Source organism: Emys orbicularis, chromosome 10, assembly GCF_028017835.1.
Source record: "Emys orbicularis isolate rEmyOrb1 chromosome 10, rEmyOrb1.hap1, whole genome shotgun sequence".
NCBI lineage: Eukaryota > Metazoa > Chordata > Testudines > Emydidae > Emys > Emys orbicularis.
The window spans coordinates 40,911,890-40,928,481 of record NC_088692.1 but is presented as its reverse complement, the minus strand read 5'-3'; the positions used below and the strand labels follow the sequence as shown (position 1 = coordinate 40,928,481).

Here is a 16,592-nt window from a genome sequence, read left to right as displayed (position 1 = left end):
ACCTGACCTTGCTGACTGACGTTCCTCTCAGCCAATGGCCTCTGTGTTTCGTACCTGTTACGTGATCATGCTGTAAACGCCTCGGTGGCTGCGTTAGAAACTTTCCTCCAATGGCGCAGCCCTCTAAGGACTGACAGCCCATGTGGCCAATGGTATGAGAAATTAATGATTTTATCCCGCCCTCTGATCTGTGAGTGAGGGGAGCACGGTCCAACTGAGAATGTCGGATGAGGAGAGGTCCCGTCTCCCGGAGAAGCCGCGGCCAATGGGCGCGGAAGGAGCGGTGCGGAGCGTGGATTGTTTATATCTTGGGAGGGGAAAAGTAGGTCAGAAGGAGAGCGAGGGTGGCCTACGTAGGGTCGTGGTAGCCGCTGCGGCGCAGGTAAGGGGGAGGCGGGATGAGCCTGCAGCCTGTTCCGGGGCAGGGGGATCTGGGGGGAAAGGATGCATTTGCGACCTGTCCCCGGGCTGGGGAGGGGGATCTGTGCCGGGGGAGATAAGCCTGCGGCCGGTCCCTGGGTGGGGGGGAGGAGGGGAATCTGTGCAGGGAGAGTGAGCCAGCAGCCTGTTCTTGGGCGGGGGGATCTGTGCTCTGTTAAGGGGCTGCTGTCTATGGGAGGAGGAATAAATCTTTGTGTGTGTTTAGGGAAGGGGTGTGGATCTGTAGCCTGTGGGTGCTTTAAAACCTGCTCTGTGGGGTCAGTCTTTGTCCTGTTTGGGACGACGGGGAGACCCATACTGCTCGCTAGCCACCCCATTGCCCTCCCCTGGCATAGACAGGGTAGATTCTAGTCTGGGCTCAGTCCCTGGTTCTCTGAACGCCTGCTGGGTTTGTATTGGGGTCAGTCGTGTTCTCTGGCCAGGCTGGGCTTCCTTGAGCATAAAGGAGTGGGGTGGTGTCTAGAACTGGTCTGGTCCTAGCTATCTCTAGCAGACAGGAGCCATGCTGGCCTCTGTGTCATCACTGAGGGATTGACATGCTGCCTTGGATACCATGGAGATGAGTCTGGTGTAAGAACCTCAGGAGTACAGAATTGCCGTCTGTGATGCTGGTCTGTACCTGAGAGCTCTAGGCAAAGTCACTCTTAAAACCCACAGGCTTGAGTGCCAATTGCACACTAGTGACACAAGCCTCACCCTCTTGTGCCCCAGGGATTCTGCAGTTAGAGCCCTGGCCTGGACAAATGGCTGATTCTGCCAGCTGCAGCCCCGTGGCTACCTTGTTTGCATCCTGAGGGAACAGAATCTGTGTAGCTAGGTAGAAGGGGTCGTTGTTATTGAGCTGCTCTTTCTTCCTTAGTGTCCCTGCACATTTGGACAACTTTCTCAGAGGTACTTTGCAGCCTGGCATCACTCTTTGCCCTCGTGGTATGTTGAGTGTGACTTGAACATGGCTCTTGTAGTTGTGCAGGCTGCTGCTTTCTTTATTCCATGCTGACCTCGCAGCAGCAGCATCACCTGCCCTCCTGACTACGAGCTCAGTTATTCTAATTCCTTCCTGACAGGGTAGCTCTGTCATTTACCTGCTGAGCAGATTGCAGGAGATAATTTGCTTGCTGCTGCTCTGAGCAACTATCATCATATTACATTGATCTTGGCATCCTTTGTTAACTGCCAGTCAAGTGCCACATAGACCTGAAACTGGTACTGCTGGGCCTTGGCACATTGCATGCAATCAGCTAAAGTGTCGTTCTAGACTTCCTCAGACCTCGTACTGCCCCAGATATCTGTGATCATGCGTGCCTGGCTTGTGGTGATCCCACTGTCTTGGGTCAGTGTGAGAATGGGCCTGCGCTGTGATGGGCCCTCAGCCATGGGACTTTTTCCTCCCTGAAATCTGTCTTAGTCCTTTGTGCGTGACTTTTAAAAATGTGTCTAAACCTTTCTTCCTTCCTCCTAGATGACTGAGTATAGCCACTCTTGAGTCTGTATTAACCTTTACCTCTCTTGTGCTGTTTTCTGTTCTCTTCTGCTTCTGATGTGCCTCAAAATGTTTTTGTTTATCTCTTTTTATGACTATGGCTTTTAATGCTTTATACAGTGGCTTAAAATATATGAATTGCCCAGTATCTTTACAAATACTATTTTAAGTCTCTTCCACTGGAAGTAAATCTTTGCCCTTCCCTGTGGAGTATCACCCCACTCCAGTAACATTGTGTACCTCCTTGGGGTGTATTACCTCCACAATTCTCCCTCACCTATGGGCTAAATCCCTGCCTCTGGGTTATTGGCCCTCTAGCCTTACCCTAGTATCTTTCTTCTCCTTCTCACAGGCTCTGCTTTCAAACAGGTTTAACTTCTGGTGTGTAAGATCAGGCTAGCTTTTTTTGTGTCAAGTTAACACTTTACTCTCTTATCAACTTGGGCACCAATAATGAATCTTTTCCATTCTCCCCTAGAGATCTCTGATCTCGTCTTCCTATGTAGTAGCAATGTTTAAACAACTTGGCATTCTGCTGATGCTTGACAAGTAACCTGGGTGCAGGTTTTCCATTAATCTATTTAGGGTCCAATCCTGTTCCCACATGAACCACTGGCAAAACTCCTTGACCTCAGCAGCTGCAGGTTTGGGCCTTTAATCTTTGCTCACTGACTGAGACTTGCTCTCCCTTCCCCATCACAGGTTAGATCCAATTATAATTTATGAAAAGGAAGGAGAATGGTTCTCAAGTCTCAGCTGCTGAATAAAGACTAAGCTGATTCTTGGGGTTGTTTGTCAATAATTAGGCTTTGTCTGACTCATGTACTTCCTGCTGCCTGCAGTCTCCCTGGGCTAGAAATAAATCACATTTGGATATGGACATTCTCTTTTTCTCCCCTCCTTCAAAGGTACCTGATTGGGTGTCAGTCTAGAGGTACAGATTGAGTCAATCTCCATTTCTATGTTCCTACCCCTCCCCGGGACATGTGTTCTTTTATGCCCCTTTCTAAGGTACTTTTCTTGCTGGGTCTATTCTTCTGTAATGTTAGCTGGAGTGGGGGGAGAGACACCAAGAAACCCTCCCTCTTGCCCACCTCTGCTTTCCCTGTCTGCGAAATCCTGGGTAAGAGGAAGTCTAGCAAAGTTCGTGGAAGGCAATCAAATGCAGCCTCCTCAGCCCAAGGGAAGGAAGCCAGTTTCTGAGTTTAGTCCCCTCTTTCCATTTCAAGAACCCCATGCTCCAGAAAGCATTACCACAAGGACTACTGGCTCAATTGTCCCAGCTGATCTCAGCTGCTGGATTAAAGCAAAGTGAGAATTGTGTAAAATATCCAGGACCCAACCCATGTCAAACTGCACCCAGAGTGCATTAAGGAGCCAGGTCGGCCTCTGAACCTTAGGGATATGTTCCATGCAAGAGATACTGGGAACCAAATAGTGCAGAATGCATCTGCCAAAGTTTAGTTTATTGGTGCAACCCCATTACAGTCATTCAACTGGTAACCAAGGTGTGGGCTCTGTGCTGAGATCTCATGGCTGATGGGAAAAGTCACAACCTCTGGCCAAGCGCAGATGAAAAGAAACTCCCAGCAGCAGCCGCCAAGTGTCCAGTAAGACTCGTAGAATATAGCAAACTTGCGTGGCAGATAGTTCAAGTAATTATTGATAACGAGACTACCCTTTTGGTTGAGGGATAGATTTTTTTTTTTTTATTATTATTATTATTATTATTATTTTCCCCGAGCACCAAAAATGTACTGGGCTGTTTCCTTTGACTTCTCCCACCCCGTTTTATCACTGTTCTTGGTCTTATCCCAATTAAGCTTCAGCCAGTTCTCTCATCTTTGGCCCCCAGTCTTGGCTGGACCCTGGTAAAGCAGAACTGCACCATCCAGGTCTGAAAAGTGGAGACTTACTGTATGTTTCCCCTACAGCAGCACAGCTTCCTACATCAATGGAAGGGATTTTTCCATCAATGTAACTGATCCACTTCTCCACAGCTATGTTGACGGAAGAATTCTTCCATTGATCTAGCTGTATCTACACAGGGGGTTAAGTCAACCTAACTACTTTGCATGGGGTGCAAAATTCTTCACAGCTCTGAGTGACATAGCTAGGTCGATCTAATTTTTAAGTGTAGACCAAGCCTTAGAGCTTGGTGGTACTACATTTTACTGTCTTCACTAGCAGGATAACGTACAGATTGAACTGGTGGGCTACAAGATTAGTATCCTTTGGAGCCAGCATGAGAGTCCTTGGAGTGAAGGAGCAATCTCTGTGCTGTCATCTGGGTCCTGTCAGGCAAATGGAGCAACTGGAGCCTGACTACCTATCCTTACAGGGGTTGGTGATATCAAAGGCTGCTGATGAATCTAAAAGAATTGGTATGGGCATTTTATCTTTATCCACTGCTAAAAGAAGACAGTTTGCTAATGAAACCAGCACAGTCATCAAAACCAGGTATAAAATATATTGAAAAGTGTCAAGGAAACAGAGGTCTTCATACTGGTGAGGCAGTACTGGCACTATCTTATCAATGGTATCTTCCCCCACCTCCCCTAAATGAACATATCTGTGCATCTTGTGATGTTCCACAGATAACTTCTGCTGAGACCCATGCACACATTCTGGCAGCAGTTGAGGGGTTAACAGACTGGTATTTACACTTAGAACTGATTTTCAGGAATAAAACATTGACCACTGTTTCCCCTCCCATTTAGAACTCTGGCCACAGATTCCAAATCCATATGAGCTGCTCCTAAATCAGGTGTGTGTGTGTGTGTGTGGAAAGAGTAGGAAGCTGGTATTATACCATAAGGGTTTCCACAGGGTCTCCTGGTGTAGGGCTGGTGTGTGATTCAGCACTTTCTTTCCTGCTTTAGGAATAGAATGAGGAATCAGAGTGTCTGTATTTCAGAAGGGGTGGGCTGGGAATAGACTCACAGAATCGTAGGACTGGAAGGGACTTTACAAGGTCATCTAGTCCAGTCCCCTGCACTCAGGTCAGGACTAACTGTTATCTAGACCAATAGTTTTCAGTTCCCTCACTGTCAGCAGTGCTCTGAACCAAATCTCTGGGCATCCCACAGGGAGGTAGAAATGGGTCATAGGGAAGAACAGAAAATCACATGAATCTCAGACGTGTGTGTTGCATAAAATGCTGGTAAATACCACTTATTTTTCTTTACTTCTTTCCTCTAACTCAAAACTGAGGTGTCTGTGGCAGTACAGTATATAGGCAGCACCCTGTCCACAGATCTGTTAAAGAGGCTAAGAGAAGGATCTTTCTCTCTTAGAATTGGTGTGGGAGAGTACAGTGAATGATAAAGTGGCAGGCTTAGGCCAGTGCCTTTTTATTTCATTAGCAAAAGATAGTTAAGAGCTGCATAGGCCAGGGAGACCCCCTCAACAGCGGGGCTATGTGGGGCAAGGAGCTCTGTAGCATATTTGCTGTAAAGGAACTTGGCATTTTCAGAATTAGAGGGATTTGCACATGAGTTTAAGGCAGTGGTTCTCAGACTTTTGTACTGGTGACCCCTTTCATATAGCAAGCCTCTGAGTGCGACCCCCCGCCTTATAAATTAAAAACACATTTTTATATATTTAACACCCCATTATAAATGCTGGAGGATACACAGGGTTTGGGGTGGAGGCTGACAGCTGGCAACCCCCCATGTAATAACCTCACAACCCCCTGAGGGGTCCTGACCCCCAGTTTGAGAACCCCTGGTTTAAGGGATTTTTGGAAGATGTGTGGAACCCTAATGGAAAGCTCTGAGGAGGAGGGAGGGGTTTTTGTGTGTGTGACATACTAAAAGGAGATTCTAGGGGGAAAAGGAGGGGATTGAGCAGCAAGAATTGGCTCTTCTGTTTTCTTATGTGAGTTTTTGCTGTAATGGCTAGAAACTTGTTCTGGTCTCTCTGCGGGAAATAGAACCTCCCCAAACCTGGTCTCTGAGATGCAGCTGGCTAGGATTCAGAAACGCGCAAGAAGTTTTGTTCTTGAGGCAAGTCAGGACAAGCTGATGAAAAGATCATTGTCCCTGCACAGCAAGAAGTTGGTCTATCTTCTCCTCTTCCCATTGTAGTCAATTAGTCAAAGATGAGCAGACAGGCGCACGCAGATCAACTTGTGTAGTGACTGTAGATGCAGGAGGCAATGCCATAGACAGCTATGAATGGGAGAGTTTAGCATCAGAACTTGGCTATGCACAGTTTAGTTACCTGACCCACAGGAGCCTGCATATGGCAATTATTGTTGATCTTCATCTCTTTTCAGGACAAAGGTGAGGGTGTTGGCTGGTTCGTGCAGTAGCAGTTCTCCCTTGTATGCCAGTGCAGGGTGGCACCACCTACCCTTTGTGCTTCTAGGAGTATTTCTGGTAACCCAGTTCAAAGTGAAGTAGATCCTGGTATTTCTTTCAGCCAATTTGGGCTGGGAGCTCTGCAGAGGTGGTGAGCTTGGCTCCTGAGGGTAGGTTTATGCTTATATTGTTCAGCAGCAACCCCTGCTGGCCAACAGGTATAGCATTGACCATGCTATGAAAGGTGTGTGTCTTACTAGTCTAGCCAGAGAGTAGTTTGTGAGGCATGGTTCCATAACGTCATGGTGAAGGTCCAGGTTTGACCTGACCTGGGCAATCCCAAACCTATTCACAAGGTGGCCAGGAGAGGGGTTGGAGCCTGATGACAGCTGTAAGGAGTTGGGGAAACCTATCACTGGAAGGAGGTGGTGCCCAAATAGATCCTTTCCAGTTGACTGTGCTGCTCTGGGTAATCTTATTTTCTTCCCTTCCCATTTTTCAGATTATCTGTCTCAAAACACCATGGCACGACGCACACGCAACAGCAGGGCCTGGCACTTTGTCCTGAGTGGGGTACGCCGGGATGCAGATGCACGGGTGGTAGCTTTGGCCTCTGGAGCCCATGGGTGGGGCTATGACTCTGATGGGCAGGTAGGTTGGAATATTAAGGCTTCTAAAGTTAAAACATGCTTTAGAAGAGGATATTTTTAAACGCCCATTAAGGAAACCTTTCCTCCTCCCAGGATGCAGGTGACTAGTGGCTTGAGGGCTAGGTGCCCAGTGTGGCAATAGCATGCACAATGGGCCATATTTGGACAAGAGGCCAGTAGCCTAAGCTTATAGGGCATCTAAGCTGATGCAAATTACTTTCTTCCCCCGGTGTATGTTATGAGAACTTGGACTCTCACCCAATTACCAGCCTGTCACTTACAAGTCCCCTTGACACACCACCTCTGAATTTGGCTCACTTGGTATAAATTGATGTAGAAGAGCTTGAAGGTGGGAATGAAGCAGGAAAAGAAATAGAACCATGTAAGAAGGGATAAATTAAAATAGCTACTGACCTCCTTCAGCTTGCTTTCCCCCAACTCCTAGTTATACAGCAGGGTCTCAAACTCAAATGACCACAAGGGCCACATGAGACTAGTACATTGGCCTGAGGGTCGCATTACTGACACCTCCCCTCTGCTGCCCTCGGCCCCGCCCCCACTCCACCCCTTCCATGAGGTCCCGCCCCTGCCCCACCTCTTCCCACCCCTTTCCTGCCCCCATTCCAACCCCTTCCCCGAAATCCCCATCCCAACTCCGCCCCCTCCCTGCCCCCAGGGGGTGCAGGAGGGGTGTGGGGTGTGGCGGTGACTCAGGGCAGGGAGTTGGGGTGAGGGGTGCAGGGTGCGGCAGGGGGCTCAGGGCAGGGGGTTGGGGTGCGGCAGGGGGCTCGGGGTTGGGGTGCAGGGTGCGGGAGGGGGCTCAGGGCAGGGGGTCAGGATGTGAGGTGCAGCAGGGGGTTGGGGTGCAGCAGCGGTGCGGCAGGGGGCTCAGGGCAGTGGGTTGGGGTGCAGGAGGGGTGTGGCGGGGGGTTGGGGTGCAGGAGGGGTGCGGCGGGGGGCTCAGGGCAGGGGCTCAGGGTGCAGGAGGGGTGCAGAGGGTCGGGGTGCAGGAGGGGTGTGGCAGGGGGCTCAGGGCAAGGGGTTCGGCTGCAGGAGGGGTTTGGGGGGCGGGCTCTGGCTGCCTGCCTGCCTGCCTTGCCCTGCCCCCACGCCGCTCCGGGAAGCGGCCGGAACCTGGGGGAGGAGGGGCACAGGGGTCTGTGTGTTGCTGTTGCTTCAGGCACCGCCCCCAGCAGCTCCCATTGGCCGGGAATGGGGAACCATGGCCAATGGGAGCTGCTGGGGGTGCTGTCTGAAGCAAGAGCAATACACAAACCCCTGTGCCCCCCCCTTCCCACATTCCGGCCGCTTCCCAGAGCAGCATGGGGGCAGGACAGGGTAGGCCGGCAGGGAGCCTGCCCTTCCCCCGGTGTGCGTTAGGCCAGAGCCGCTCTAGGTAAACGCTGGGGGAGGGCGGGGGGGCCACGAGGAGCTCGCGGGCCACAGAAAATAACCCCGCGGGCCGCCTGTTATACAGGCTAAACTCCCTTGCAAGGTACACATTGGTATGAGGGTAAGACTGACTCGGATACCTGATTGGCCCAGTGAATTCAGAGGGACAGTGTATAATTAGGTTTTCCTTCAGCCCTGTCAGAGTGGCTTAATGTTTCTCCAGTGGTAACATTCTCTATAAATTCTGCAAGGTCACTTCTATGGAGGGGAAAAAAGAGAAAATAAAGGGCAGAAATGTGTCTTTCTAGATGTTTGGCCTGAACATCTAAACAATTTGCTGAGGAGAGCACTGGGGTGGGCTATGCACAAATGAGCCAGAGTTGTACAAAATCCAAGTATCTCCAAGTGTCCTTATAGCCTTTAAGTATGACATTCAATCTGGGCAATGGAGCAGGAATACATAGGAAACAGTGGGCTAATATCTAACACCAGTGTAAATCTAGAATAATTTACTGAAGTCATTGAGATTAGAGTCTGGCCCTGCACCTTGAAATACAAATACTGCATAAAAGAAATAGGTTTAGGTTCAGCTGTTTGATCTGCTAGCATATAGGGATAGTAATGTTTAGGTGCTGTTGTAACTAAATGTCTTCTGTGCCCATACACCACAGTAAGCAAAAGCTTTTTAAATTATAAATAAATAGGATATCTTTATCTCCTAGAGCTGGAAGGGACCTTGAAAAGTCATCGAGTCCAGCCCCCTGCCTTCACTAGCAGGCCCAAGTACTGATTTTGCCCCAGATCCCTAAGTGGCCCCCTCAAGGATTGAACTCGCAACGCTGGGTTTAGCAGGCCAATGCTCAAACCACTGAGCTATCCCTCCCCCCTTTTAATGAAAATATCTTAAGTGTGAGGCCTTCCAATCACCTGTCCCCTAGGACAGGCGCCAACATGAAGTGTTGCCCTCTCTTCCACATGAGGAGCAGCAGCAGTTACTGCTTGAAGCCACCATTCCCTCACTCCTGAAATGCACTCTACATTTTTCTCCTTGCTTGCTGTATTACTGTTGGTAGCATCCTAGCCCCTTTTTCCACGTCAGTCCCTCAGCTGCCCAACCTCGCTCTCCCTTTGTCAAATCAAGACCTGGAATGCAGTGTGCTTGTCAGCCTCCTTCACTTTGCTTAAACTTTGCATCCTTCCCCATCCACTCATCTGTGTGGGCTCTTTTGGGCATGTACCTTCTGGGACCTTTGGGTATTACTGCAATACAAGGAGTGTCAAGCCATGGCTTTGTAAAGCACTGCTGGAGCTATGGGATGGCCCTCAAATTTTAGCTTTCTGATGGTCTCCCTCTGTTTTTCCATGGCAGCACAGTGACTCTGACTCTGAGCCAGAGTTTCCTTCCCTCTCGCCCTCCATCCCCAGCGCCATCCCTGTGACAGGAGAGTCCTACTGCAACTGTGAGAACCAGAATGAGACTCCCTACTGCTCCAGTCTGCACACCGTCCATCGCGTCAAGGACTGCCAGTGCGGTGAAGAGGATGAGTGTAAGGAAGCAGCTCTTAAACTGCTCTTGCTATTCCTCTGGTGTTTGAACTGTGCTGCTTTCTCTTTGCCTGTATGTTTCAGGTTCCCCTTGTGTTATGCAGATGATGGTGCCTCTTGCTCATCTGTAGAGGAGCGGGGGGAGGGGGATCACCACTGCATTCTTAGTGGGGGAAAATATAATCTGTGCTATTCCTGCATGGGGTGCTATTTTGTTCTTATGACATACCCTGTAGGGAAACTGGGAAGATACAGGATTTAATATACTGGTTATGATTCACAGGCTAAACTCTAAAGATGTTAATGCACCAGATCTCACCTGTGGGGGCTTGGTTTCAAATCCAGCTTAGGACACAAGTGAAACTGAACTTCATGGCAGGGAAGTGTAGACATGCCCTGGGATGTAAACATGAACTTCTGGGGTGTGAATAGCAATGCACACCAACGTGCTGTAACTCCCCTATGTGGATGCTGCAGGTACAAACGAAATGGTTCCTACTTCACATTAATGTAATCCAGTGCACATTGCTGTTCATACACCTGTAGTCTGAACTGTGGGGCAGTGTACATGTAATGAGGATCAAACTCAGCTCAATTCAGTACAATTAGCAAACTGGTCAGGTAGTAAGGAGTATTGAAGATCAGGCTTATTGTGCATTAGGAGAGCTAGATAAAATCTGGGCCTGGCCAGATGGTGGGGGTGTTCATAAGTGAGGAATGAGAAGACAGCACACTGCTTGTCCTCTCGCTGTAATTTCATGAGCCTAAGGGGAATAAAAATGGAATTCTCCAAAACTCAAGGATGCTCTAGAAGTGTCTTAAATTCTCATTTTCCCAGATTAGACATCATCTGGGTCGTTTCCTGCTTGTCTTTCAGGTTGACATTGCTGTTTGTAATAAACACTGAAGGCAACATTATTCTGTCTCATACATGGCCTGGATTCCATCCCAACCTCGCATGCTAACTGACAGCAGTTATGTATGCGACAGTGTTAGGTAACTGCAGTTGTAGGACAAGTTGCTTTCATATCTGAGCTCTGGTGTTACCCCCAAACGAGAACCATTGTTTGTTGATGGTGACAGACGTGGTTAAGGATGGACCACGCTGGCATGACATCCCCAGTCAGAATACAGCAAGAAGGTCTTGGGCTTTAACAAGCTGACTGTTCAACTAACTCAGTTTGGTATTTAAAAAATCTTAAAGGCTGTTAAACTGTTCTGTTTCTGGGTTGGTGCGATCTCGTATAGCCCCACCTCCTAAATATGTTGTCTTCTTCTGAACAGACTTTGAGTGGGTGTGGGATGACATGAACAAATCGACTGCAACCCTCCTGACCTGTGACAACCGCAAGGTGAACTTCCACATGGAGTACAGCTGTGGCACTGCTGCTATCCGTGGAAACAAGGAGCTGGTAGAGGGGCAGCACTTCTGGGAGATCAAGATGACCTCGCCAGTCTATGGCACTGACATGGTATGTTGAGACAAGCTGTTTAGGAACAAGTAGGTGCACAGAAATAGACAAGCTTTTAACAGAACAGTACTTGACAGCATGCCTCATCAATAGCTCTCAAAGTACTTCACGAAAATTGGAATCTTGTTCAGCTACCAGACAGGGAAACTAACCGTTTAATGCCTGAAGGGACCATTAGATCATCTGCTCTGACCTGTGTGGCACAGGCCATTAAATTTCACCACAATACCCCTATATTGAGCCCAAGAGCTTCAATTAGACTGAAGCAGAGAAGTTAAGTGACTTACTTGAGATCTCACAGAGTCAGTGGAGGTCATGTATAGGACCCACATCTGGCTCTCTTTCATGCCTTTTGTTACATTATTATTTGTAGGTCACCAGTGTTTGTCTCAACATGACAAAATAGAGAGATGGGCCCTGCCACACAGTGCTTGAAGTGACAGAATGCAGAGAAATGCCAGATTCCTGTCCAGTCAGAGATGCACCTTTTTCTGACTAGTTCCTAATGTGTGGTGAACGCTGGAACAGCACTGGAGCATGTAGATAAAGGAAGTTACTACAGTAACTCCTCATTTAACGTTGTAGTTATGTTCTTGAAAAATGCAACTTTAAGTGAAACGATGTTAAATGAATCTAATTTTCCCATAAGATTTAATGTAAATGCGGGGGGTTAGGTTCCAAGGAAATTTTTTTGGGGCAGACAAAAGGCATTATATACTGTACAGTGATGTACTGTACTGTGGTTGGGAAGTGCCCTTGGCTTACCTCACACAGACACAGCCCGCTGCAGGCAAGGACGCTAGGAAGCACCTTCACAGCAGCAGCAGCTTTTCCGGAGAAGAACAGGCGCCAACTTTGCCGGGGGATGCTGCAGGCCCGCCTCTTCCCGTCTCCACTCCAGGCCCACCTCTTCCCACTCCACCTCCTTTCTGGAGCACACCGTATCCCTGCTCCTCCCCTCCCCCCCCCCCCCCGAAAGACCTAAGCGCCACCAAACGGCTGTTTGGCGGTGCTTAGGACTTTCTGGGAGGGAAGGGGAGGAGTGGAGACGTGGCGCTTCCCTGCTTCTCCCCTTCCCTCCCAGCAAGTCCTAAGTGGGGGGAAGCGCTGGGAGGGAGGGGGAGGAGGCGGAGAAGAGGAACTTGGACAATGCTCCCTTGTAAAGTCGCTGCTCTTGTGCAGAATCTTACAAGCAGTGGACAGAGCAGGCAGCCAAACGACGTTATAAGGGAGCATTGCACAACTTTAAAAGAGCATGTTAGCTAATTGAGCAGCGATGTAACTTTGAAGCACCATTAAGCGGGAGGACGTTAAGTGAGGAGTTACTGTATTTAGCTAACAATCACCATTTTCCACTCCCCCTTTGGAGTTGTAATGCTGGCTTTTGATGTGAGGCTCTCCCCTTTGATCATCGCTTCAGTTGCTTAGTGTGGTGTCTGTAGATGTAGTTGGAAGAAAGAGAGGAAGAGCATGGCAAATGTCTCTCCCTTTTATCATGTCCTTTCTTCCCTCTCAGCTTTTCCCCCTTCAGAGTCAGGTGAGCATTACCTCATCGCAGTCCCAGACTGACCAAAGGAAGGTTGGTGACTCACTCAAGAGACTAACAGATTCTTTTGTTGCTGCCTAGGCCAGCGTCCTTTGTTCCTGTGAGGCTGGGCTGGGTTTGTCCTGAGGGGGTGTGAACTGCCTCTCTGCTCTTGAATAGTTTTTACCTGGGCTTATTTTAAGCCATGAGGATACATTTTCAGCCTCGTGCCTCCATACATGAAATTATAACCTATAACATTACTATAACAGCAATGCTCAGTGCATCATGAGCCTGCCGAAGACACCCAACATGACAAACTTTGCATTGGATACCACACAATCATTTTATAAAGATGAACATGGGGGTGTAGGATGTTTCCCCGAGATACAGAGCATCACACTCCTGTATTGTCTCACTGCTATGTTGTGCTTAATGCCCTGAGTGGTTCCATGGCAGAAACAAAGAACTTGTTTTCTTCTTTGGCATGGGCTACTTCCATCCAGATGGTGGGAATTGGGACTTCAGATGTGAATCTTGACAAGTACCGCCACACATTCTGTAGTCTGCTGGGCAAGGATGAAGACAGCTGGGGACTCTCATACACAGGTAATGCAGGATATGGAGGGGGACTGCTGCCTTTAGAGTTCATGGGGAAGGCTCATGGATATGAAGAAACCTAATCCTAGCAATTGTGGAAGTGCTCTGAGGGTTGGGAATAAGACTGAAATGGTCACCTGGACTGTGAATCTGCTCTGATATCCCTAATGGACTTGGACTGAAACTGCTGCCCACAGCCAGCCTTTCATTTGGGCAGCGGAGAGAATCCATGCATATTGCCAGTGTTGCTGTTTTCCCATCAGGATTGCCTCTGTCATTTAAAGTCTCTTTTTTGTATACAGTGAAGTAACTCCCTTAACTGGATACATAGACTGACCTAGAGGCTGAACTCTGTCCATGCCCCACCTCCCCTGTAGATAACAGCATAAACTCCCCCTCGCCGCCACCGTGCCTCAACCTAAAAAAGGAGTGAAGGAAGTCCAATCTGTTCTGTATTTGCTCCACGGCTGAGGCTGCCAATGAGGCTCCCTCCCCACTGCCTTGGTGAGAACACCTAGCTCATTTCACTTAGGCTGTCGCACCACAGAGGGGCAATAACTTTCAGACTTTAACACGTTTGGCCTATACTTGACCATGGATCTAGAGGCAAGAGTACATTCCACCATTGGCTGTCTCCTGAGCTGCCAAAGACCCTTCACATGCTCTGGGATTGAGGGCAGCAAATGGTGGTCACAGGGAAATCCAGGTTTTTTTAATTAAATGGCTGACTCCTTCAGTTTATACAAATTAGAAAGAGATTATGGAAGATGGGATCGATCTAAAGAGTATAGGATTGCTTCTTAATCTGCTGTCTGTCTGTCTAAGGATTACTCCACCACAGGGGAGATAAAATGAACTTCTCCTCAAGGTTTGGCCAAGGCTCCATCATTGGGGTTCATTTGGACATGTGGCATGGAACTCTCACTTTCTTCAAAAACAGGAAATGCATAGGTAAGAGTTGGGACAAGGTGGCCTTCATCCAGCCAAACCCACCCTTAAGCACAGTGGTTCTCAAACTTTTGTACTGGTGACCCCTTTCACATAGCAAGCCTCTGAGTGAGACCCCCCCTTATAAACTATAAGCACTTTTAAAATATATTTAACACCATTATAAATGCTGGAGGCAAAGCGGGGTTTGGGGTGGAGGCTCACAGCTTGCGACCCCCCATGTAATAACCTTGCAACCCCCTGAGGGGTCCTGACCCCTAGTTTGAGAACCCCTGCTTAAGCACAACAAAGTGATGGGACAAAACATGCAGGGAGGGAGGGGTGTATGAATTATGGAACATTGACCCTTTGGGTGGGTCTTCAGATTGTTGCTGCCTCTTGGAAGTCTCAGTGCCATCTGACTGTTTGGAGATGAGGATAGTTAGCAGGCTTCCTTAAATAGCAAACTATAGGAAGATTAAGTGCATAAAGCAGAGTGTCTCTAAAACACCTATTCACTCCTTCAACAGGCCTGACTTCAAAAATCTCCTGCTTTCCAGATCTCTATCCATAAGTTTGTAGACCCCACATTTAGGTGGGAGAAGGGGTGACAGTTCAGATCACAGAGCATCCTAGGAACTGTATCCCTGCATTATAGGCAATTACCTAATTGTGCCCTTGCCTATGACTAACACCAGCCTCCTTGATTGTATTTCCTCCCAGGAGTTGCAGCTACCAAACTGCAGAACAAGAAATTCTACCCCATGGTGTGCTCCACTGCAGCCAAAAGCAGCATGAAGGTGATCCGCTCATGCACCAGCTACACGTCCCTCCAGTACCTCTGCTGTTATCGCCTCCGCCAGCTGTTGCCCAACTATGTGGATACGCTGGAAGTGCTGCCATTGCCTCCAGGACTTAAGCAAGTTCTACACAACAAACTAGGCTGGGTGCTGAGTATGAACTGTAGCACACTGAAGCCTTCCACCTCTTCTTCCTCCTTGTCGGGAAGTGACTCAGATAGCTCCTGTGGGTCGGATGCAGAGGCATGCCAAAGGAAGAGATGCAGGAGGACATAAGTTATTTTCAAACAAACTGCCTTGGGGGGTGGTTTCCTTCATTATTTCTGAGGGTGATCCAGGCCAGACACCTGTTTGTGGGGACACCAACTTCTAATCAAGTTTGCAAAGACTTCTACCCTCTTGAAATCTTTTAAGCTACAAGCATCAGCCACTTGCATTGAATACCTATCCCAACTGAGGAGAGTGACTTCTTTGAAATAGGCAGCCTAGATAACCTGCAGCAAAATTTCCTAGCTTCATCTCCTACTCACTGCCACCATCACTAGCTGATCTCTAGGGCGTAGACTGTTCCAGCAGAGATGCAAGCTTTCAAACCGGCTTCCTGGCTTCAAAATGTGCGTCTCTTCTAGCAGGCTTTATGATCAAATAAATGACTTGACTCCCATCAAAAGACAAAATCAGTTACCACTCCACCTCTCTCCTAACGGTTGTGTTGGTTTGGCACCTGCAATGAAGGCATCAGGTCACTGGGACGTGATCTAGAACAGCAGTGTTTAGAGAAGTGCTCCTAAAATTGCATCTATATGCTTTACTGTTGGCATTGTTGTGAATGAGCAGTTACTTGCTAGAGCTGATCTGTAAATGCTCTCATTTGAGTCCTGTGACTTCTTTAATTGCTTTGCATGTTGGCTATTGCTGCTTTTCCTGTATCAGACTATTAAATGGTAATAAAAATACTGTTTAACTGCCTGTGAAGGTATGAGCTAAAGTGTGGCTCTCAAGAATATAGTGTCAAAGCAGCAACCCAGGAAGCTTTGCAGGAAAGCAGGAGATTAGTATCTTCCAAGTCTTCTTGTTCTTCCTAATGACCCATTCAGGCTGATTGGGTGAATGTTCCCCAAGTACACACACTGTTGTGATAGGAATATTGACTATGTAACAAACTTCAGATACGGAAATGATATATGCATACAAATTGGATAATCAGCAAATCATAACCTTTCCACTGATACCTTACATGACCCATCTTGCATAAAATATCTTAATTATGCCATATTCATATTAAAACTACTTTTATGAAGAATATGGGGTGTAGTGTCACACAGACATGTTGGGGGGCAGATTATCCCACAGGTGCCTTGTGGAGTCCTTCTTCCTCTGAAGCATTTAGTACTGGCCACTGGCAGACAGGATACTGGATTAGATGGAGCTCAGGGCCGATACACTATGGCAGTTA

General features: G+C 48.2%; 1 protein-coding gene across 2 annotated transcripts; it reads left to right on the top strand.

Annotated features, from left to right (window-relative positions):
* Positions 1-220: 220 nt before the first annotated feature.
* Positions 221-16,105, top strand: SPSB3 (splA/ryanodine receptor domain and SOCS box containing 3). Of its 2 annotated transcripts, XM_065411751.1 has the most exons (7): positions 305-382; positions 6,728-6,876; positions 9,637-9,814; positions 11,097-11,284; positions 13,316-13,418; positions 14,235-14,360; positions 15,060-16,105. In XM_065411751.1, the coding sequence occupies exons 2-7, from the start codon at positions 6,748-6,750 to the stop codon at positions 15,410-15,412; spliced, it is 1,077 nt and encodes a 358-aa protein (XP_065267823.1). In that variant the 5' UTR covers positions 305-382; positions 6,728-6,747; the 3' UTR covers positions 15,413-16,105. The 2 variants fall into 2 exon arrangements, with proteins under 2 accessions (XP_065267822.1, XP_065267823.1); XM_065411750.1 differs by lacking the exon at positions 6,728-6,876 and having other exon boundaries at positions 221-382.
* Positions 16,106-16,592: the final 487 nt, after the last annotated feature.